Source organism: Brachycentrus maculatus, unplaced genomic scaffold (genome assembly GCF_059751285.1).
Source record: "Brachycentrus maculatus isolate JH-2025_06_01 unplaced genomic scaffold, ASM5975128v1 h1tg000208l, whole genome shotgun sequence".
Taxonomy (NCBI): Eukaryota; Metazoa; Arthropoda; class Insecta; order Trichoptera; family Brachycentridae; genus Brachycentrus; species Brachycentrus maculatus.
Window position 1 is genome coordinate 1,017,464 of NW_028280959.1, and position 21,035 is coordinate 1,038,498.

General features: G+C 37.8%; 3 protein-coding genes and 1 pseudogene across 3 annotated transcripts; 1 reads left to right on the forward strand and 3 right to left on the reverse strand.

Moving 5' to 3' along the window:
• Window positions 1-961: 961 nt before the first annotated feature.
• Window positions 962-14,401, reverse strand: LOC148307109 (eukaryotic translation initiation factor 2 subunit 3-like). The gene is made up of 5 exons (XM_088263923.1): window positions 14,310-14,401; window positions 11,977-12,151; window positions 4,620-4,856; window positions 2,085-2,958; window positions 962-1,114 (listed from the first exon to the last, which is right to left on the reverse strand). The coding sequence occupies exons 1-5, from the start codon at window positions 14,379-14,381 to the stop codon at window positions 1,057-1,059; spliced, it is 1,416 nt and encodes a 471-aa protein (XP_088120049.1). The 5' UTR covers window positions 14,382-14,401; the 3' UTR covers window positions 962-1,056.
• LOC148307110 (histone-lysine N-methyltransferase SUV39H2 pseudogene) lies at window positions 9,503-11,166 on the reverse strand (annotated as a pseudogene).
• A 234-nt stretch (window positions 14,402-14,635) lies between the features above and the next one.
• Window positions 14,636-18,527, forward strand: LOC148307111 (cullin-5-like). Its single transcript, XM_088263922.1, has 4 exons — window positions 14,636-14,811; window positions 14,892-15,447; window positions 16,055-17,679; window positions 18,101-18,527. Exons 1-4 carry the CDS (start codon window positions 14,803-14,805, stop codon window positions 18,236-18,238), a joined length of 2,328 nt encoding a protein of 775 aa, XP_088120048.1. The 5' UTR covers window positions 14,636-14,802; the 3' UTR covers window positions 18,239-18,527.
• A 531-nt stretch (window positions 18,528-19,058) lies between these two features.
• On the reverse strand, window positions 19,059-20,745 carry LOC148307112 (uncharacterized). Its single transcript, XM_088263925.1, has 3 exons — window positions 20,505-20,745; window positions 20,011-20,420; window positions 19,059-19,281 (listed from the first exon to the last, which is right to left on the reverse strand). The coding sequence occupies exons 1-3, from the start codon at window positions 20,585-20,587 to the stop codon at window positions 19,094-19,096; spliced, it is 681 nt and encodes a 226-aa protein (XP_088120051.1). The 5' UTR covers window positions 20,588-20,745; the 3' UTR covers window positions 19,059-19,093.
• Window positions 20,746-21,035: the final 290 nt, after the last annotated feature.

A 21,035-nucleotide genomic window follows, 5' to 3' on the forward strand; every position in this document is an offset into this window, starting at 1 on the left:
CACAATACATATGCATACAGTAAAAATCTGTTACAAGAAGAATTACAATTTAGAACAATGGTAATTAGTAATATTCACAATTTTCATGGTCCGAGAAATTACTATTTGCAAAAAATTGCGGCAACAATTCAAAATTTAACATATTTCATAATTTGAAAATTTCTTGATCGAATTGAATAAATTCTTATTCAACATTTTCAGTTGGCAACACTCGGATTTTTTCCTAACGGCTGATATGAACCCAATAAATGTTTCTCTTAGTCCATATGAACACATTGTTTGCGGGAAACGCTTAAAAGCGTCTTTTCCATACTGTTGGTAGAGAGCAGGAGACCCTTATAAGCGTTCTGTTTGCTTACTTTTGATAGAGCGCGAGACACCAAAAAACATTGTACAGATGGCAATTAGGTTTGCGAATACATGTGATTAAAAAACTATGGGTCAGGCGGCAAACTGTCTGAGTATAATTACAGTCGGGGTTGATGAAAAAACTGCCTGACAACAGTGTGTTAAAAGTTCAAAGCTGTCTAATATTTTTTTTTTTTATTTTGTTTAATAAAAAATTTCCACTTTCATTTTTAATTGGAAATTGTGTAAATGAATATTTTTTCAAAATCCTCTTCATTTGAAATTCGAATTAACGGACTTTTATTGTATAGGATTTGTTTACACAAAGATATTTTATATGTAAACAATAAGTGACAGGTCACACGAAAATCATTATAAAAATATAACATTTTCTTTAAAATAAGTATTTGCACTAAATGTCAGGTAAACTTTAATACATAAGGCAGATGCATACATATTACGCATGGAGAGTATGTAGAAAACACTGGCAAATAAAAAGATAAATTTAGAAACTCAGCTGTGTTTGACGGGTCAACATTAAACACACATGTTGGTGTAAAATTGAGCCTTGCCTGATAATTATTTCTATGGTGGAGTAATAAATAAGGTGGGCATTTATCAATAAGTTTATTATAAATAACACCTTGTATATATAACTTCAATATAAAAGTTTTTTACATTAACTGAAGACTTTAATTAATTCACAGATTAGTTCTTGGTCGGCTCAATCGTCTCTCCTCCTCGGATCTGTCCCCAACCGATCAACCTGCAAAAATTACATAAACCATGAGGGCAAGTAGGGAACATTATACACAATGTGTAACATTTAGTATCAAAATGGAAAAAAAATCAAAAACCTTTTATGATTATATATCGCTGGTGAAATGCCAAAGGGCCACGATGCAAAAAAAAAATTAACTCTTTATTCCAAAAAATCTACATAAATCGTCAACATTTTCATATTCGAAAAAGACACCCATGACTCTAGAGTTACATTAATGTCCATTTCTAATGCGAGAATCATGGGTGTCTATCGAATGTGAAAATTGACAATTTAGATACCATTTTTGGAATATAGAGTTTTTAAAAAATTGTGTTGAGGCCCTTGGGCATTTAACAAGCGATATATGTATGTTATATACTGGATATATTATAATTTGTACCCAAAAGTATAAATTATCTATCTACATTTTTTAGCCTTTGTTAGCTGCAACTGATAGGTTGAAAATGTATATTGCAGTTATAAACTACCTCGTTACATTACTATATTTTTAAAATTCAAAATAATCTATAAGCATATGTAACATTCCGATTTCAGACAAGTTTGACATTCTACAATATTACGTTCATAACTCAATTGTGTCCAAAAATGGATATATAAATATGTACGTTTTTATGCATACTTTTTAAAACCACAAATATAATACTTTATTGTTACTAAAAAGCCGATAAAGCCGCAATCCAATTAGCAATCTATGTATTTTTCCAATTATTATTAAAATTCTAAAACCTGTTACATAGTAAGAAAAAAAATATTGGTCTAATACTTGAAGAATTTAAATGATTGTAAAGAATGTGGGTGACAACAACATAGCCACAATTATGGGCATACCCGCTTTAGTCTGGCAAGGCTAGATTTGTCTCTCCTAGAAACCAGTCACTTACTAAGTAAAACATATTTATAATAAACCAAAGCCAAAGTAGTAGCGAGCTATTACTGAATGTAAAATATTCACCTCCAATGTTTCTCTACGCGTCTGCTGAGCGCAATCTTCTCTCCGACTTCGGTGCACACGGGACTGGTGAGGGCGATCTTGGCGAGATCGGCCTTGGTGGCTACCACGCGCCCGCCGGTGCTCAGCGATCCGATGTTGACCAGCAACACCTCGTTCTTGGCCAGCTTCTGCACCTTGGCCGCCTTCTTGTCCCCCTCGGTGCGCACCCCGAGCAGGCGCTTCAGCAAGTGGTAGGATACTTCCAAGACCACGAAGATGGCGGGCAGCGCCCCCACGGCCCCCAGAACTTGGCCCACGAGCCGATCCGCGCGACACAAGGTCGGCTCGATCAGAGTGCCGACACCGATGAGGCCGCCGGGCGCAGCGAACTGCAGCTCGTTCTGCTCCGTGTATAGAGACACGATGCGCGACCGGATGGGGCGGCACGCGAGCCGACCCTCCGCGTCCTTGCTCACCAGCCCGGGACGCACTTCGATCTCCATGCCCAAGCGAAGCACTCCTTGCAGAATAGAGCCACCCGCCACTCCCCCCTTCAGCTCGGAGACCTCGCACCCCGGCTTGTTGACGTCGAAAGACCTGATGACTATCATGCGCGGGGGCGACGTGAAGTCCCGCAGCGGCACGGGAATCTTCTTGGTGATGTATTCGCAGAGCACCTCGATGTTGTACTTGAGCTGAGCCGAGATGGGGACGATGGGGGCCCCTTCGGCCACCGTGCCCTGCACGAACTTCAGGATCTGTTCCTGCTGCTCTTTGGCCTGGCCTTCCTTCACCAGATCGATCTTGTTCTGCAGTATGATGATGTGCTTCAGCTTCATGATCTCGATAGCTGCCAAATGTTCGCTCGTCTGCGGCTGCGGACACGATTCGTTACCTGAAGAGTACAAACTGACATTGAAACTATTATCCAAAAATCTTATCTTGCGCCAATATCACCTTAATATGATCATTTGATGCTTATCACATTTATTAGTATTCAAATATGATACCGTATTTTTAAGTCAAGATATGTTTGAAAATTTGTAATCAAAAACATGAGCTGAAAAGAACTAAGTAAGGGTTGTTAGATAAATATTATTAAGTGTTCTTAACACATTGTTTACGGGAAATGCTTAAAAACATCTTTTACAAACAGTTGCTAGAGAGCGGGAGACGATTATAAGCGTTCTATTTGCTTACTTTTGATAGAGCGCAAGAGACATCCAAAAAACATTGTAAAGATCAAAATTGGGTTTGTGGTTACTTACGATTAGTATACGACCCTAATTAGTATACTAATTAGGGTCGGGATTGACGAAAAAACTGCCCGGTAACAATGTGTTAGTATTATTAGTGTTGACTAAGATAGTTTATGACTAGTACATTAATAAACTTATATCCTACGTATACTCACAAGTAAAATCATACACCTAAGTAACTTCATTGCCATCTAAGAATCATTAAATTGTATAAAATCATGTCTTTAATGCGAGTGTTTTTGCCTAGAATTTTCATGAATCACATGAAATTATACTAACTTTAAACATAAAGAGTAAGCCCACCCACAAGAAGGAATAGGCTAAATAAAAGAATTATATTATCCACTGACACTTCGTGATGTCGATGATGTCGGCCAGTCTGATGATGTCGGTAACGACGAAACCCGGTCGCTGGTCAAATAAAAAAGTGGAAAAGCTAAAAATATTGGTTTTAATCTAATAATAAATTAAATAAAAGAAATAAAGTTGGAGCCTAAGTAGGAACTTAATAAGCGGTGTTGCATAAGCAGTGTCCATAGCTAGGAGTAGGAGTCTCTTGGACATCAGGTAGTTAACCTTCCCCTCCCAGTGATATGTATTTACTACAACTTGACTTTAAAAATGAGATTATGAATATAAAATATCATAGATACGGGCTTAGAATTTTTATATTCCTCCATAATACTTTAACGTTATTCATTTGCAGTGACGGAATTGAAAAAAATGTAAAAAAAAATCTGGGATAGAATCACCAATACACAAACATTTCTCAGAGTATGCGTGTGTGCCACACTTTACGTACACGCGCACGCGGCTTCATACTGTTTCTGACGATCTCATTTTAGCTAACAAGTCGTCGTTCGGGGTGGTCGTAGCAACATTTAGGAATATTTACATTTTTCCCGTTTTTAAATCACATTTTCATATGGTGTACAAATTACATATCACCGGTGTATAAAGTACATCCGCCTCCGTAGTGTAATGGTCCGCACGCTCGGCTACTGTACTAGAGGTTCCGGGTTCGATTCCCAGGGGAGGTAAAATATAAATACATATAAGTGATTTTTTCACTCTTATATTTATTCAATATTACCTTGGACTGGTACCGGAAACGGAGGGCTGATCACCTTTCCTTCATGTGTTAACGATCAAGACAACACTACGTTTATATGATGCAGTGCCCTATGCACCATTGGGGTGCGGATAAGGGTTTCAAAACAACAAACAAAATACATATCACCGGTGCACGCGGAAGTTTTTAGCACCAAAGGAAGGGTTAAAGAAAATGAGTAATGACCGGCGATGAGGAGCAGCGCGGCATCCATAACGGCGGCGCCGTTGAGCATGGTGGCCATGAGGATGTCGTGGCCGGGGCAGTCCACGAAGGAGACGTGGCGCACGAGGCAGAAGCGGCCGCTGCAGGCCGGGCGCAGGCACGGCAGCCGGTCCTCGCGCCCCGACCCGCCCGACGTGTACGAGGCGGGCCGCGGGCACGACGGGTTGTCGCACTTGTAGATCTTGGCATTGGCGTAACCTGACAAACGTAATCAAACAACACAATTTACAGACTAGAAATATTATTGCTTATTATCTACAAGGTTTATGGATCATTAAGTGAATTTTTGTTTCTTCTAACTCAATAAATATGTTTTTATTTTAATTTGTGTTGGGAACAGGAGGGATAATAATCTAGTGAAAAAAGGATGATTGTCTTTCGACTCTTTGCCGAAGACGAGTTCTCCAGTTCTTTGGCCACATTGCTTGTAGACCATCAGACAACCGTGAGAGGCATAACCGGAGGCCTAGGTCGGAGAGCTAGAGGTAGATCTCCAACCCGATGGACCTACCAGGTGAACGAGAACACAGGCCTCTCCGTTTCAGGAGCTCTTAAGGCTGCACAATGCAGGGACCAATGGTGGAGTGTTGTTCAAGGTTCCGGAGGAAGCCAGCAGGGGGGTTACGAACCTCAGCAATGAGAGAAACAACCGGAGAAGATAAATAAAATTTAGAGATTGTTTAGTTTTTATTGAAGGTTTAGTCCCAGTTAACACTGGTTACTTATATTATCAACCGTTGGCGAGAAAATTCACTGGTGAAAGAAATTGTCACCAACAAGTCGAAACAAGACTGCTGAACACCGCTCGGTTTAGTCAATAAAACAAATACATAAATATATTTAGCTCAATTATGAGATAAACATTTAGAGACATCTCAATGTAAGATTGCCTCTGCCGAGTACTTACCTCATATGTGGAGTGTTTATGTATATCAGTCATAAAATAAGTATATAGATCTATCACAAGTACTATCGAGAATGCTACAAAAAAACTAACTAAAAACTATATTCTTTAATGGAACCATTCATAATTGCTATTAATTACTCAATGTCTCAAGGGTTAGCAAAAAAAATGGGGTATTTTGTGTAGAGGTATTTTTTTCATATACCTCGTCTAAACAATATTAAATGAAAATATACACCAGAGTAAACAAAGATTTATTTATCAAAACCAAATTAAATGGTACATGTGGTTATACAATTTTAAAAAATCTGTGATGAAATGAATACTATTTACACTCCTCATATTTTAACATGTGTCAATAAAGCTAGCTATATTATAAGTAAACATAATATTATTATCGAATAATAATTTGGTTTTATGCACACAACGGAATCGACTCGTATGGTAGATCTAACAGTCGGTACAAGCCAAGTTTGACTTGCCCAAGACCGTGCCTTCCCATCATCAGTAAGCTATGTGACGGTTCCATTCCCACTCTTGCTTTGAAATCATCCATTCCTACCACCGGTCTCTTCTTAAATACCAGGCGACCTTATGAAAGAATCGCAGAAGCATCACCAGTATATTACGAATATAAATCCCCATACTTTTACTTGAACACTAACAAATTCATTGGTTCTAAGAGAAGGCCATAAATACACACTTACAACTCTAAAATAAAATGCAGTTTATGTTGGTATTTTAACAAATTAATATTTTACTATACCAGGTTCCGTTAACATTTGTCAACTGATAAATAACCTATTTTTAATTTAAGTTTTACTAAGTAAATACCACTATTTTTTCAAATCTATTGCGACATGTGTTTCGATGCATTCCGCATCATACAGAGTTTGAAAATGATGCAGAATCCATCGAAATACGTGTCAGAATAGATTTTAAGAAAAAGTGGTATTTACTAAGCAAAACTTAAATTAAAAATGGATACATTTTACCACAAACTGCCAAATAAATTAATGAAAAGATAAATAACCCACTTAGATACCCTCGGTGCTTGTTATTGTTTACTTGTAAAATATCTGATAATAGAAACATTGTATTGTAAAACACATAGCTTTAAGGTAACTATATAATATGTGACCAACCAAATCCAAATCAGTTTTGGATGTTACGTAAACTTAAATAAAACCCTAATATATAAGGAAAGGTATTTAACTAACTAACTAACTAACTGACCATCACGCCGCTTCTCGCAGGGGTAGGCAGAGAGAATAGAACGCCACACCACTCTGTCTTTGCAAACATTCTTCGCCTCTTCCACGTTCATGCATCTCCTCATACATACCCGCCGATTGTTACGACTCCTAACCTGACCACTTTCAAGTATTTGGCATACCTGATCGTGCCATGTTTTTTTCGGTCTTCCTCTGCTCTTTTTTCCACTTACATTCGCCTCATAAATTTGTTTTACCGTTCTTTCTTCACTCATTCGTTCTACATGTCCAAACCATCTCAACACACCTTTCTTAATTTTATCGATAATGCTTATCTTAGAGAGGTATTTAAGGATTTATAAAATCACAGTAATTTGAATACATTAAAGATTGTTGATTCGAAATTGAAAGAACAAAAACTCAAAAAAAAAATTCAATATAGGAAATCAAAGGAAAAGAAAATCACTCAATTTTGTACAAAAAGTGATTCATGGGGATACTTAAAAAGAATTCTGTTTGACTATTGAGAAAATAGAAACAAGCATTAAAATTAGTAAAGATATTTTTTTTATAATTTCATTTTTATAAAATTTCATATGGAAAAATCATTAAGAATATTGAAATACACTAAGACCTCACATTGCGTCGTAGATACGTTCCAAAATAACGCAACGCAAATTGAAATTTACAAAACGGGAAATTACCTTTTACAAAATTTTAAAATGATTCTCTGAATAATAATAAAAAAAAACAACGCAATTCGAAAAAAACAATGACGTACAGCAAAAATGAGTCTTAATTCAGTAACGAGGCAACTTCGAAAAAACGCAAAGTGAAACGACGCAAAGCGAAGTCTGAGTATATTTTGTAATACATGGCAAAATTTTAATTAACCATTTATTAACAAATTTCATATAATGAATATGTAAACTAAAGTGATATTTACCCCTTATAAATAAATAAAATAAAACAAAACAAGAACACATGAATAAAAATGTAATGTGTCAAAACACATGTCATGAATAAAAAATACATTTAAAACTAGAACTAAACAAGGGTGAAAAAATAAATTAGTATCATATAAAGTAACAAAAATGATTCCTTGCACATTGGTTACTGTTTTACAACTTATTGTGTTGATATATTATTAGATTAAAACCAATATTTTTAGCTTTTCCACTTTATTTTTATTTGACCAGCGACCGGGTTTCGTCGTTACCGACATCATCAGACTGGTTAGCTAAAAATATTGGTTTTAATCTAATAATATATTAAAAATGCAATTCCATCACGAAGTGTCAGTGGATAATATAAATCTATTATTGTGTTGAACTTTTGAATTTTAAACTTAAAAATTGTGAAGTAGTGAGTGGTCGATAGTTTTTAGTTTCACTAAGTTCTTAATCATAATTGATTAAGCACTATATGTTTATGCTACTGGCAACACTTTATGCGTTATAACCGCAACTAGGGTTCATGTTGTTATGACAAAGTTATATAAACCTCTTGACTATCATTTTTCCCTCTTCTACTCGTAACGTTTTATTAAATCAGTTGGTTGCTTGATATATTTATTAAAATAAATTGGGTAACAGTCTAAATTCTCCATCAATCTTTCAATAAGAAGAAAACAAATATAATCCACGCCAGAACAGTATGTTTGCATACTAAAATGTCAATATTCAATGTTTACTAATATCTAAGCTAAAAATGTGGGCTATTAGTGTTATATATTGTAGTGTAGTATATTAGGAATGAAGATAATGAATACTTCTTCATCCAATAAAATACTTTATGTAAAATAGCATACAATTACTTTTAAATCAATGCTTCAGCGTAGAGCCCGAAAGTACCTAACAGTTTACGGAATCATGTCTAAAAAAAAAATATTTTTTATTAAAGAGAAATATTTGTGTTTTTATTATTTGCGCAAATATGTATTTCAATTTCATACTATTTCTGTGAGCCTAAGCGGCTCATTATTAGAAATAGGTATCAAATTGTGGTAGAGTGGGTTAGAACCGAGAAACTCTGACTTAAGAGTCCCCGACACTAACCACGGGACCGCAACCCGACACAAATATGAATATTACAGTGTAAACAATACTGATATAAAGAAATAAAACAATATTAGAAACATAAAAATGTATGCAAAATACATGTCAACCTATTTCAATTGATAACATTTTTGTTTCCTGCTCCATAAGAGGGTGACCATAATAAAAAAGTAAATGATAAAATAAGATTATCATTAGATAGAACTATTATGTACATAGGTACCTACTTAGAGCCGAGGTAGTGTCGAGGTAGCGTTAACCCGAAAGTTTAAATTGCTAAAAATAATTCATTTATCAGTTATTACTTTGTTTCCAATCACTCGGTTACTGGAAAATTAATATTCATCTATCAACCGGTGAATAACTATTGAAGTTCTCTCAATATTCACATTTTTAAGACAAAATAAAGAAATTCAGTTATAAAAATAAAACGCATTTAAAGCAAGGTCGGTATTGGGCACACATATATGCCCCTGGACTTTAAATGTAAAAATATCAGATAATTAAAATAATACTATAAATGCCGTCCAAATTTTATTTAAACTGTCAGCTAGTATGGAAAGATTTGATCACATTAGCACTCGAATGTTCCAGTTAAGAAAAAACACTAAATCATATAAACTTTACTACATAGTTATCATCTTATACTAAATACATACTATAATTATTATCATTTATATTACAGAATATTCACTTAAAGGCACAAACATTTGCATTAGCACCAGTAACACATTATTCTTGGTGTATATAATAATAAAATATATGTATATATATATATAAATATCTCTTGTAATTGTCTATAAAACAAGTTCAGATCAGAAAAGAAATTTCCGACAAGTCTCAGCACCACACTTGCACTCGGGCCGAATTCTATCGGGAAGGGTGCTCCCAAGATCGAGTCTCAGTTTTAAGGGTGACCGCAGTACATCTCTAGGGGGGTAAGACTTCTCGGGGGTGGACTCGAGTCCTGGGAGCGCTACCGGCGCGCTCTCCGCGGGAGCTTCCTCCCCACTGGCCGCCTTTTGCGCATAGTCGAAGGTTATCTCCTCTCCCGGCGAAATGTCTCTAGTGGCAAACAGCGCCAGCATGGGCAAGTTGGGATCCAAGCAATTCCCCCATACGGCCCAAACGCCCAAATTGGGTTCGCACGAATGGTTGATGAAGTGAGACACGTTACCCATTTGCCGGGCGTCCACCGTGTACAGCGAGTCGGCGGCGTTGAAATCGAGGTCAAACAGATAGGTGGGCGCCACGGGATCCGCGGAGCGAGCGCGGCGCTCCGCTTCGTCGCAGGATATTATCTCTCCCAGATACTGGCAGACGAAGCTGCCGTCGGGTATGCGCTGCGCGGTGCGGACTCCCCACCCGCACCCCGAGGCCGTGCGGAAGATACGCAGCCGCACGTAGCGCCCGCTCTGCACCAGGCGGTTGGTGCAGTCGGGCGGGCAGCGGCACGCCTTGTTGCATTCGTAGATGGGCGTGCCCACACCGACGCGCAGCTTCTTCTTGAAGTTATAGGCGAACAGCCCGCCCTCCGAGGCGCACGAGCACTTGGACTTGACGTTGCAGGAGACGCACTCGCACCCGATGGGGGGGTCCTCCGGGATGACTATACCCTCCGCTGGGACATTTTGGATTATGTATCGGAAATTGGACGGCGGTCCTTCCAGATCGACGTCGTTGACTATGGATAGTTTCCCGTCCGGGTCCACGGTGTTGAGATGGTCCTCCCACTCTTTCAGAAGTCGCAATTGTCGATTACGCGCGGCTTCTAGTTCTTCTTCCTGCAGAGCTGCGCGCGCCGCTCTCCGCAGGTCGGTGCGGTAGGTCTCCTCCTCGGGAGGCAGGTTAGCGAGGGCCAGCAGCAGCGCTGCGGACGGGCCGGCGGAGGCGGCGGGGGAGGCGGGGGGCAGGGCACGCCGGGCGGCCCACGAGGCCTCCAGCTGCGCGCGCTCCAGCAGCCCGTCCCGACATAGCTCTATTCGCAACGCCTCCGTGTCTTCTTTCCGTTCCTGTATCCGAGCGTCGAGAAATCTTTCCAGAAGAAGAGGACAATTCCTCAAGTTTTCCAAGGGCTCGTAAGTATTTTCCGTGTGGGAGAAACCTTTCCACTTGATTTCGAAAAGTAAATGACCGGCAACCGCGCGCACGTCTTCGATCGATTCGACGATGTACTCTTCTTTAGTTTCGGTTTTCCGTTTTTTACAATTCCCGTTCTGCATATCCCCCGCTTTTCTCTTTTTGGCCGGCGCACGATCCCTTCGGGAGTACTTCCTAATAACTGCATCCGGCAGTTTCTCTGCAACATACCACGTCTTTGTATAAATATGAGGCGCAATTTACAATCTACTATCCACATAAAACATAGATGTGCTCAATTTTATTTTTACATTCCGCGGATCTAATATGATTCATTTGATATTGAACAAAAAAATCATATGCTCAACAATCCTTACATTGCTTTTAACTTTTTGTATTTTGTTTTTTTTTTTTCAAAAATAAACAATTTATAAGAAATAATATTCCGAGTATGGATTCTTAAAAGCAACTTAAAACATATTTAAGCAATTTAAAAATTAAGTTCTCCTTATTTCTATGGTTAAAAAAAAAATTACTTGTAGTAGCACTTCTTGCTAAGTATGAAAAAACTATTTGCCCTCCGATTTATATGCAGACTGTGGTATGTGCAAAACATAAATAAACAACTTCACAAAAACACTTTTTTTTTCATTTTTAAATCGTAACGTGGAAGATTATTTCGTATAAATGTTGTACTTGATACACAAAAATAAAAGGTCAAATCGAAATTATAATTTTTTACTTATGGTGGATACAGGTATATATATGACAGTGAGTGGACAGGAATGGTGGCTAATAAAGGATAATATTTTTATAATAAAAACAACAAGTATATAGCATTTTCCGTATACATATAACAAATACGGTGAAACATCTATCAATCGTTCCTCGAACAATCGCTTTCAAGGATGTGTCGTTTATTTCTTCTACAACAAATTCATTTCATACAAAAATTGATCTCATCGATCGATTCTTTATCGCCATTTTACCGCATTCATCGTTTGAATTTTAATTCTTCTCAATTTTGTTACGATTGAATCAAATGGAAATAAAGGAGCAGTTACCTAATTTAATAGTGATGTTACGTTCCAGTTCATTCTTGAAACGTACAGTCTGGACCCCGGATATGGCCTTCACAACTGTGGACTTGCCGTGGGCTACATGTCCAATAGTGCCAATGTTGATGGTCGCTTGCCTCGAGATTACCTCTGGAGACACGGCAGTCAGCTTACTCACGTCCTGGTCACAAAAATGTGGATTAAAAATATGGCAAAAAATCAAATATTCATTCATTATACAAAGTTAGTCTCTAACAAAGTCTAACTCAGTATTCAATTTTTTTGACCAACCATTATATTAGATTTTTTTACAAAAATATTAGTAATGTTAGTATACAACCACTCACTGAGATTTTTTATCTACCGGTTTCGAGACGTGCCAGTCTCTTCATCAGGACAATCAGACAACAGCATCCAAAATCGCCAACATTTTATGTAGTTACAAGTGTGTGAATAGTACTATGGCAGTGACGTGTAGTATTGCTTGCATGCTGTTGTAGTGATTAATTGTCTCGACGAAAAGATGGGTACGTCTCATAACCGGCAGACAAAAAATCCCGGTAAGTGGTTATGTGCTAGCATTAAAACATTTTTGTAAAAAAATAATATAAATGTAAAATTGACCAACCACAAATTACATGGTTTAAATATTAATAATATGATTAACATTAGTATGTCCGAATGGCAGTACAAGGAAAGAATGCACGAGTTAAGCATTATCGATAAATTTAAGAAAGGTGTGTTGAGATGGTTTGGGCATGTGAATCGAGTGAGTGAAGAAAGAACGGTTAAACAAATATACGAGACGAATGTAGTTGGAAATTAAAGTAGAGGACGACTGAGGAAAACTAGACATGATCGAAATATTTCAAATACTTGAAAGTGGTCAGGTCCGGAGTCGGAATAATCGGCGGGTATATATGAGCAGATGCACGAATGTGAAAGAAAAAGAAAAACGGATTGGTTTGGTATTCTATTTTCTTTCCGGGAAGCCGCGTAAGTTTTTTTTTTATATGACCAAGATTTATGATATTAAACAACATTCCACATGTGTCATCGTTCAATTAAGCTTTCTGGGAGTATGGACGTAAATAAACGTCAGTGCGATTTTTCCTCAAAGGAGTATCGACGTTAATGATCGTCAAAGTCAGTTAGTATGATGTAACTTGTATAGCAATGTCATCTGTGGATATTTTTATGTAATTTTGTCATAAAATAAAACTTAGAGATGGTGAATTTTATTTTTTATATTTACATTATTTCTATCTTTATAATAAATAGACCCCGTGAATTTAAAAAAATGTTCTTTGAAAAGAACCCACTCCCCAGAGAAAGTCTAACATTAATTATTGTACTCCCGAAAAGGTTAATACAGACATTTCAATAGGTAATAACTATCCATATTGCTCCATAGTCGCCTTGTCTCATATTATTACTAGGTTCGAAAATGCACGGTTAAAGACATGACCTGAGATCACTGTCCAGAAGACCAAAACATTTTAAATTGATTCATTTTGTTTTTAATTTTCACTTTACGAGGAGTGAATTAAGCGACGTGCGCTGCGACCATTTGCACATTGATTTCTTATCAATAAACATATAAATATTTTCGCTTTAGCAGTTTTTACATTTAAAAAAATAATAACTAAAATTTTTAAAACTAATAACATTCGGTACCAATTGGAGGTCAAGAAACACACAATCTATACCTGTATAAGAATAATCTTATAAAATATGGATGGAGCTTAAATTTTGAAAATTTGTGACGGCCTTATTTGGCCCCTGTTGAGCGGCCGCTCACACCACTTATCATTTTTATTACAGTTTTTTGGGCTACGTCACAAACTCGCCGCTGCGTATGGAAATATTCTGACTGCACCAGAAACGTCCTACTCAACAACTTCAGAGCTAAATAATTATTGACTGAAATTTGATAGAACCAAAATAAATACGATCGGTATTTATAATTTATAAGATATTCTGTAGGAATAATATGTTAATGTACACAAACGCTCAACTACAGCTATCATAAACATAACGTACTGTAAAGTTCGCGGTAAATAACCACGAAATTGAGTTGCGTCAGAATTATTTCAATTAAATTAATCAAAATACTCGTATGTTACCCAACCCGGACGGTACAACTTGATATCATTTTGATAAAAACACTGTCTAATATATGATTTTAAACACAATATCAAACTAAATCTGTTGTGTTGGGCGAACATAACCCTATGGTGCGCCACGTGTTAAACCACTCTCCCTTGCGACACACCGACCACACAATGCCCGCGTCGAAAAATAACAATAATTTTCAAAATGTTAAGCAATAAACTCACTAATTTTGATAAGTCCTGTTGATGCAAATTTGATTGAGAGACGCCAACGCCGCGACTCTCAGAGGTCGCCATTTTTAGGTTTATTTTAAAAGAACCACAAACGAATCCGGCGAATAGGGGTCTACTTTATCTATGAGATGATTTGACAGTAACATAAAATGTTACCAGGTTAAAAATCTCCACTATTTTTATTATGTGACTATAGTTTTTTATTGGCGCTCCATACACATTTTGGAAGGCGTTCGGCGTTGACGTCGCTACTCTGCTCGCTACTCACGACGAGGAAAAGTACAATGAAAATCACAGATAAAACATATATTTCGGGTGACTGGTGATTTCTGTGGTCTGAGAAAAAACTTTTGGTTGATGTCGTTGCCGATTTTTATTTTTTAGGAAAGTGAAATGTCCGTTATAATTGACAGTAAACATTTTGTTTTCACATATAGAAGAACCTTGATTTAAAAATAATTACACGTATGCGGTTATTATAGCAATGTTGAAGGTAAACCATCCGTTAAAGAGTAGTTACACAAATGTAGTATCATCTTATAGGTTAAGTTATATTGATCTCTGTGTTTATAGGACAAGGGGCAACTGTTTTTTGAAGACAAATGGCCATCTATGCGTCCGATTGTCTTAAAGCTCTTACAGCAAGAACCTGTTACACAGCCCGAATGGCAGGATCTGTTTTATTCCGTTCACCTAGTTTGTCTTTGGGATGAGAAGGGACCTGTTAAAGTTAGAGATGCTCTTCAAGAAGACATTGTCGCCTTCATCAAACAGGCTCAGGCGCGAGTCCTGGCCCAGTGCGAGGAACAAGCTCTACTGAAAGCCTACATCGCGGAATGGAGGAAGTTCTTCACGCAATGTAATTATTTACCCACACCCTTCAGACAGCTAGAAACTGCACTCTTAAACAAGACGACCGGTAGCGGACTCAGCTTTGGAACGCACAAGAAAGGCAATACCAACTCTGAAGAAAGTATTGTGAGGAAGCTTATGCTTGACTCTTGGAACCAGAGCATATTTCACGATATCAAGCAACGTTTACAGGACTCTGCTATGAAATTAGTACACGCAGAAAGAAATGGAGAAGCATTTGATTCACAGCTTGTCATTGGTGTTAGAGAATCATATGGTGAGGCTTTTTTTTTTTTTTAAACAGTAAATTTATAAACTCTCCTCTTCTCAATACCGTTGAATTAATTTTTAAGTGATTGCAAAATGATTGAAAATAGTAAAATAAATATCTATTCTTATTTTTTATGTTCAAATTGGGTTGAGAAATTGATCCATATATTTTTATTAGCATGTTGCCTGGGAGCTTTTACAATAATAATTGGTAGCATGATGAATTAAAGACATTTAATGCACGAAATTAGTCATCAACGAAGTAAAACAAAATGTTTATATCTTACAGCTTAAACCTTATCACTCAACAAAAAAATAACAAAAGGCACCCTAAGTACACACCTACAGATTGTTGTACAAATTTTGAATTGTATTGAAATCCTTTATAATTGTAAAAAGTCTGTATTAAGTTTTATTTATAATGATTTTACAGAAGAAAAATTAAATTTTTTGATACATTTGCACTCAGTTGTCCGACTTTTGCATCCAACAAAAATTTAGTAATTGAAAATATTTTATTTTTGTTTAAAAAAAAAAACAAAATCAATTGTGACAGACGACAGTAGAAGTAAAAGAGGTACTACAAATAATTTAATTTATAAAATTATTTTTAGTGAATCTCTGCTCAAACCCAGAGGACAAGCTTCAAATTTATCGTGAATATTTCGAAGCAGCATATATGCAGGCCACGGAGGCGTTTTACCGTCTCAAAGGTGGCGAACAGTTGCAATCCAACGGGGTTCAGGCGTACATGCGGTACGCAGAAGTTAAACTCAGAGAAGAGGAGGCGCGAGCGGCGCGATATCTGGAGGCCGGCGCGGGCTCTGTGGGCATCCTGGTGCGGCGCTGCGAGCGCGTGCTGCTGGCCGCGCCCCTGCCCACGCTGCTAGCCGAGTGCGCCCCGCTCGTGCGCGCCGGAGACACGCAGCGCCTGCAGCTCATGTTCCGCCTGCTGGACCGCGTGCCCGAGGGCGTGCCCCCCATGCTGCGGGACCTCGAGGCGCACATCCTCTCCGCCGGGCTCGCCGACATGGTGGCGGCCGCCGACCTCGTCACGCAGGACTCGGAGAAGTATGTGGAGCGACTGCTGGACCTGTTCCGGCGCTTCAGCGCGCTCGTCCGCGACGCCTTCCAGGACGACCCGCGCTTCCTCACCGCGCGCGACAAGGCCTACAAGCGCGTGGTCAACGACACCACCGTGTTCCGGCTAGAGCTGGCGGGCCCCGGCCGGCCGCCGCGTGCCGCCGCTCCCGAGAGCAAGTGCCCGGAGCTGCTGGCCAACTACTGCGACATGCTGCTGCGACGCACCCCCCTCAGCAAACGTCTCACCGGAGAGCAGATAGAAGCGCGGCTTCGAGACGTGCTGTTGGTGCTCAAGTACATAGAGAACAAAGATGTGTTCATGCGCTACCACAAGGCGCACCTCACCCGGCGCCTCATCTTGGACTGCAGCGCGGATTCTGATAAAGAAGAGGATATGGTCGAGTGGTTGCGCGAAGTGGGAATGCCGGCCGACTATGTAAATAAATTAGCGCGCATGTTTCAGGATGTCAAAGTGAGCGAAGATCTAAATGCGCATTTCCGCGCGGAAACGTCTCGCCACGACGCCATCAACATCAAGATCTTAAACGCCGGCGCCTGGGCGCGTGGATCCGACCGGGTCTCCGTCAGCCTGCCCTTGGAACTCGAGGATTACATTCCCGAAGTAGAGGACTTTTACAAGAAGAAGCATTCGGGCAGGAAGCTACAGTGGTACCATCATATGAGTAACGGCACCGTAACCTTCGCCAATGCGGTGGGCCGCTTCGACCTGGACGTGACCACTTTCCAGATGGCCGTCCTGTTTGCCTGGAACCAGCGTCCCAAGGAGAAGGTGACCTACGAGAATTTGAGATTGGCCACTGAACTCCCGGATCCGGAGCTACGGCGGACTCTTTGGTCCTTGGTGGCATTTCCCAAACTCAAAAGGCAACTTTTACTCTACGAACCGGCAGCCCAAGGACCGAAAGATTTTGCGGAGAATACCCAATTCTGGGTTAACCAGGAATTTGCATTGGTCAAAAATGGGAAACCGCAAAGACGTGGAAAAATTAATTTAATCGGACGACTTCAGCTGAGCACGGAACGATCACAAATAGAAGACAACCATTCAATTGTACAGTTGAGAATATTACGGACTCAGGAAGCCATTATCAAAATACTCAAGATGAGAAAACGAATCTCAAACTCTTCGCTGCAGGTGAGGCTCCTTTATATTATTTCATACGTGTTGGTGCACAAACCTACTAAAAAAAAACCCTTATTCGCACCCAAGTGGTGCATAGGGCACTGTGTCATATAAACGCAGTGTTATCTTGATCGTTTCCAAAAGTTAATATACATAAAAACAAAAACACTGAAATTATCAGAAGTATTATTTAATCATCAAAAAGATATTAAGTAAAAACAATTAAAGAATAATACACGTTTCTTAGTAAATACAATAAACCTGTAAAATTGTGAATAAGATCATTATTATAATTAGTATCTTTGGGCGCTAAAGCATTGACGAGATAACCAGTGATGCCTCCTTCTTTTTTTTATTTAAAACCTTCATGTTTTCTAGTTAAACACCTGAAAAATATTTGTTTATGTAAATTAAATTAACAATCTTCTTTCAGGCCGAACTCATTGACATCCTGAAAAATATGTTCCTTCCTTCTAAAAAAATGATAAAAGAACAGCTGGAGTGGTTGATAGAGCATAAATACATGAAAAGAGACGACGATGATATCAATACATTCATTTACATGGCATAACACGCAAGACAATCCAACGAACAAACCTTTTGGGGAACTTGTGATTCGACATTATTTTTTAATGAGAAAATCTCTAGGAACTAATAAAGTACTGCTGTGATTTCTTCTTGTATTATATTATCGTAACATATTTTAATTTGTATTAACACGCATCAAATTCATTTTGTAAAAATATATATATTGAGAAAATCTTTTAATTTATAATGCAATGGTCTTTTCATCAGTTTGGTATACATCAGTCCGTTATGCCGAGGAATAAAAACTTTTAGTTTTGTCTTATGCAATAAAAGCATGTTATTTTATTCCACGAACACCTTAACGCGGGCCGCTTGGAGCAGTTGCGGTTGAGGCATTCTTCAGATTCAAAACCAAAATCCCTTTCTGTATCTTTCCTGTCTGGATGTTCCAATGGCACTCAGTGTTTTTTTAACTGGCAACACAATGTGTAGTTACTTTATAAAATAATTTAAAGGTTGGTGTCTGTCAGTGGGCGGTGTAATTGAACGGAATTTTTCCGCATTCAAACCCTCACAATGTTGGCAACCACTTTTTACTCTTGCTTATAAATTGTTTTCGGCATTGGGACGAATGAGGCAATTAATAAAATACACAACATGAAAACTTTGAGACATTGGAGTTGCAAGAGCAAGGCTAGTTCTAATAAAGATCTGCGATATAGTGAGTTTTTTTTTCATACCTTCAGCGTTTAAGTTTTAAATTACTACATACCTCTCAAAAACTTCACTCATATTCTTACTTACTATTCCCAATGCATTTCCACTCTTTGTCTAAAGGCCATGTACAATAAAAATATATACAATATGTATTAAAATATATATTTTCATGAAACTTTTATTACATATACAAATTGGATGATGACGCATTAACTTTCCGATTGAAAGTACTGGAAATTGGGATGGTCAAGTGATTGAATAAATTCACAAATGGTCGACTACTGATGGAATCCATTCCATATACTGGGGTATCATCATAGATTGCGTACGCCGTTCCCGGTAAATCAAGATGGTCACGGAGACTGAGAACTGAAACAATAAAACCTGAATAAGTATGATGGAGATATTTACAGCCCAATTAAATTTGGATTTCAATTCCTTAATATATTTTTTAAAAGGAATAACTCGCCAATCCTCTATTTTTAGAGGCTTGTCAGGAAAGGGAAGGTGAATGTCAAAAGTACATCACAAACGCCCAAACCAGTTTAAAATTATTTTAATTAATTTTGCGATGGCGGGAATCGAACCCGCAATCCTTGTTTCGCAGTCGAGTATCTAACCAACTATGCCACGTCACTTGTTATATTTGATATCTTGTTATTAATCTTAGTACTATCTACGTTAAGTTATCATGACATAACATAAGTAGGTACCTATAACAAATTTAAATTTATGATTTGAATATGGAATAAATGTTTTTTTTTTTTATAAATTTTCAAATAAACTGCACTTCCACTTTTAAACTAAAAAATCTTGGTCTAAATTTTGTTCTTGCAACATGCACTTAAGTTATATTAAGCTTTTCCCGAGTTCATGATCTTAATAACTTTTATAAGTAAGAACAAGATTGTGAGCCCTATTTTGAAGTAAAAAATAAGGTTTATCCGGCATTGGGTGCCAACAAATGAAGTTTAATAAAAAAAAGACAAATTTATTCATGAAAATTTGTGGCGATGATGAGGAACCACAATAAAAATAACCAAAGGTTTTTTATTTCCCCTTTAAAAGGTTATATAGAGCCAAAAATAGTATCCCTACCTCCTGCTGTCAATCCACTCAATATATTTGGCTGTTCAAGTTGGTTCTCCAACTTCTTTTTCGATGTCAATGTCTTTAAACCCCGAATAATACTTCCTGAGGTTGAAGAAGACAAATTCTGGTATCTTGTGGATGATAAGGCTTGGATGCAGATGACATCTTTGGATTTTTTTAGCCATGGTTGCAGTAGTAATGTAATGTCTCCAAAAATATTGTCATCTTCATTCAAAGATGTACAAACGATAGTATTAGTATCAGGAATTTGGTAAATTGATACTTTGGCGGGAAGGATTTCGTCAATCGGTTCCGACTTTATCAAACAAGACTTGGCAAACTCCACAGCTAAGCCTCCTTCCATAATTAATAGAAGCTCGGCGTCTTCAGAGGACACATTCTTGACCCATGATAAACTGAAAATAAAATATTCTTTATTATTTCGTGAAAATTTTGCAATACTTCATGTAATTTATAACAGTAAAAAACAATATGCTTACTCGATGCTTACTTCATCCTCATCGTCACTAGCGTCCCAAAGTGCCCTGCTAGAAGGTTCAATAATTTCTCCAAAACAGCCCATTTCTTATGAGATTTTTAAAAATTACTAATCGTTTTATTTTTACTTTATTTATGTGTATAAACTGGTATAATAAATAATACCTTAACTACAGTGAAAACAAAATTACAGGAAGCACGCGCGTAAATAATGACATGACAAAAACAAAATACGCGGCTGTCAAAGTTTTAGTTATACACAGACAATAATTATATAGAACAGTATAGGCAGTTCAAATCAGACCACGGCCAAAGATACTACCACACAGTGTTGCCATATGCCAAGCCAAAAAATCTGAATCAAACATTCTAGAAATCTGTATAGAGTCAATAACCCAAAATGTAGCATTTATTTTTATACACATTTTTATTAATTTACGAAATCAAATCCTTTTCTATTTTCAGTTTGTAGCATGGATCATTGTAGTTGTTTTGATAGTAATAATCCTTCCAACGTTTCAGTGCTTATTATC

Bases quoted from the DNA above. Each gene is read 5' to 3' on its own strand.
- LOC148307112 (XM_088263925.1), bottom strand. From the start codon at position 20,587: ATGGGCTGTTTTGGAGAAATTATTGAACCTTCTAGCAGGGCACTTTGG. The intron at 20,421-20,504 runs GTAAGCATATTG...TTTTATTTTCAG, and splicing joins GAGGATGAAGTAAGCATCGA to TTTATCATGGGTCAAGAATG. The intron at 19,282-20,010 runs GTAGGGATACTA...TTATTGTTTCAG, and splicing joins GAGTGGATTGACAGCAGGAG to TTCTCAGTCTCCGTGACCAT.
- LOC148307109 (XM_088263923.1), bottom strand. From the start codon at position 14,381: ATGGCGACCTCTGAGAGTCGCGGCGTTGGCGTCTCTCAATCAAATTTG. The intron at 12,152-14,309 runs GTGAGTTTATTG...TTTTGTGACCAG, and splicing joins AACAGGACTTATCAAAATTA to GACGTGAGTAAGCTGACTGC. The intron at 2,959-4,619 runs GTCATTACTCAT...TGTACTCTTCAG, and splicing joins CGCGCTGCTCCTCATCGCCG to GTAACGAATCGTGTCCGCAG.
- LOC148307111 (XM_088263922.1), top strand. The intron at 15,448-16,054 runs GTGAGGCTTTTT...AATTATTTTTAG, and splicing joins TGGTGTTAGAGAATCATATG to TGAATCTCTGCTCAAACCCA. The intron at 17,680-18,100 runs GTGAGGCTCCTT...ATCTTCTTTCAG, and splicing joins TCTCAAACTCTTCGCTGCAG to GCCGAACTCATTGACATCCT.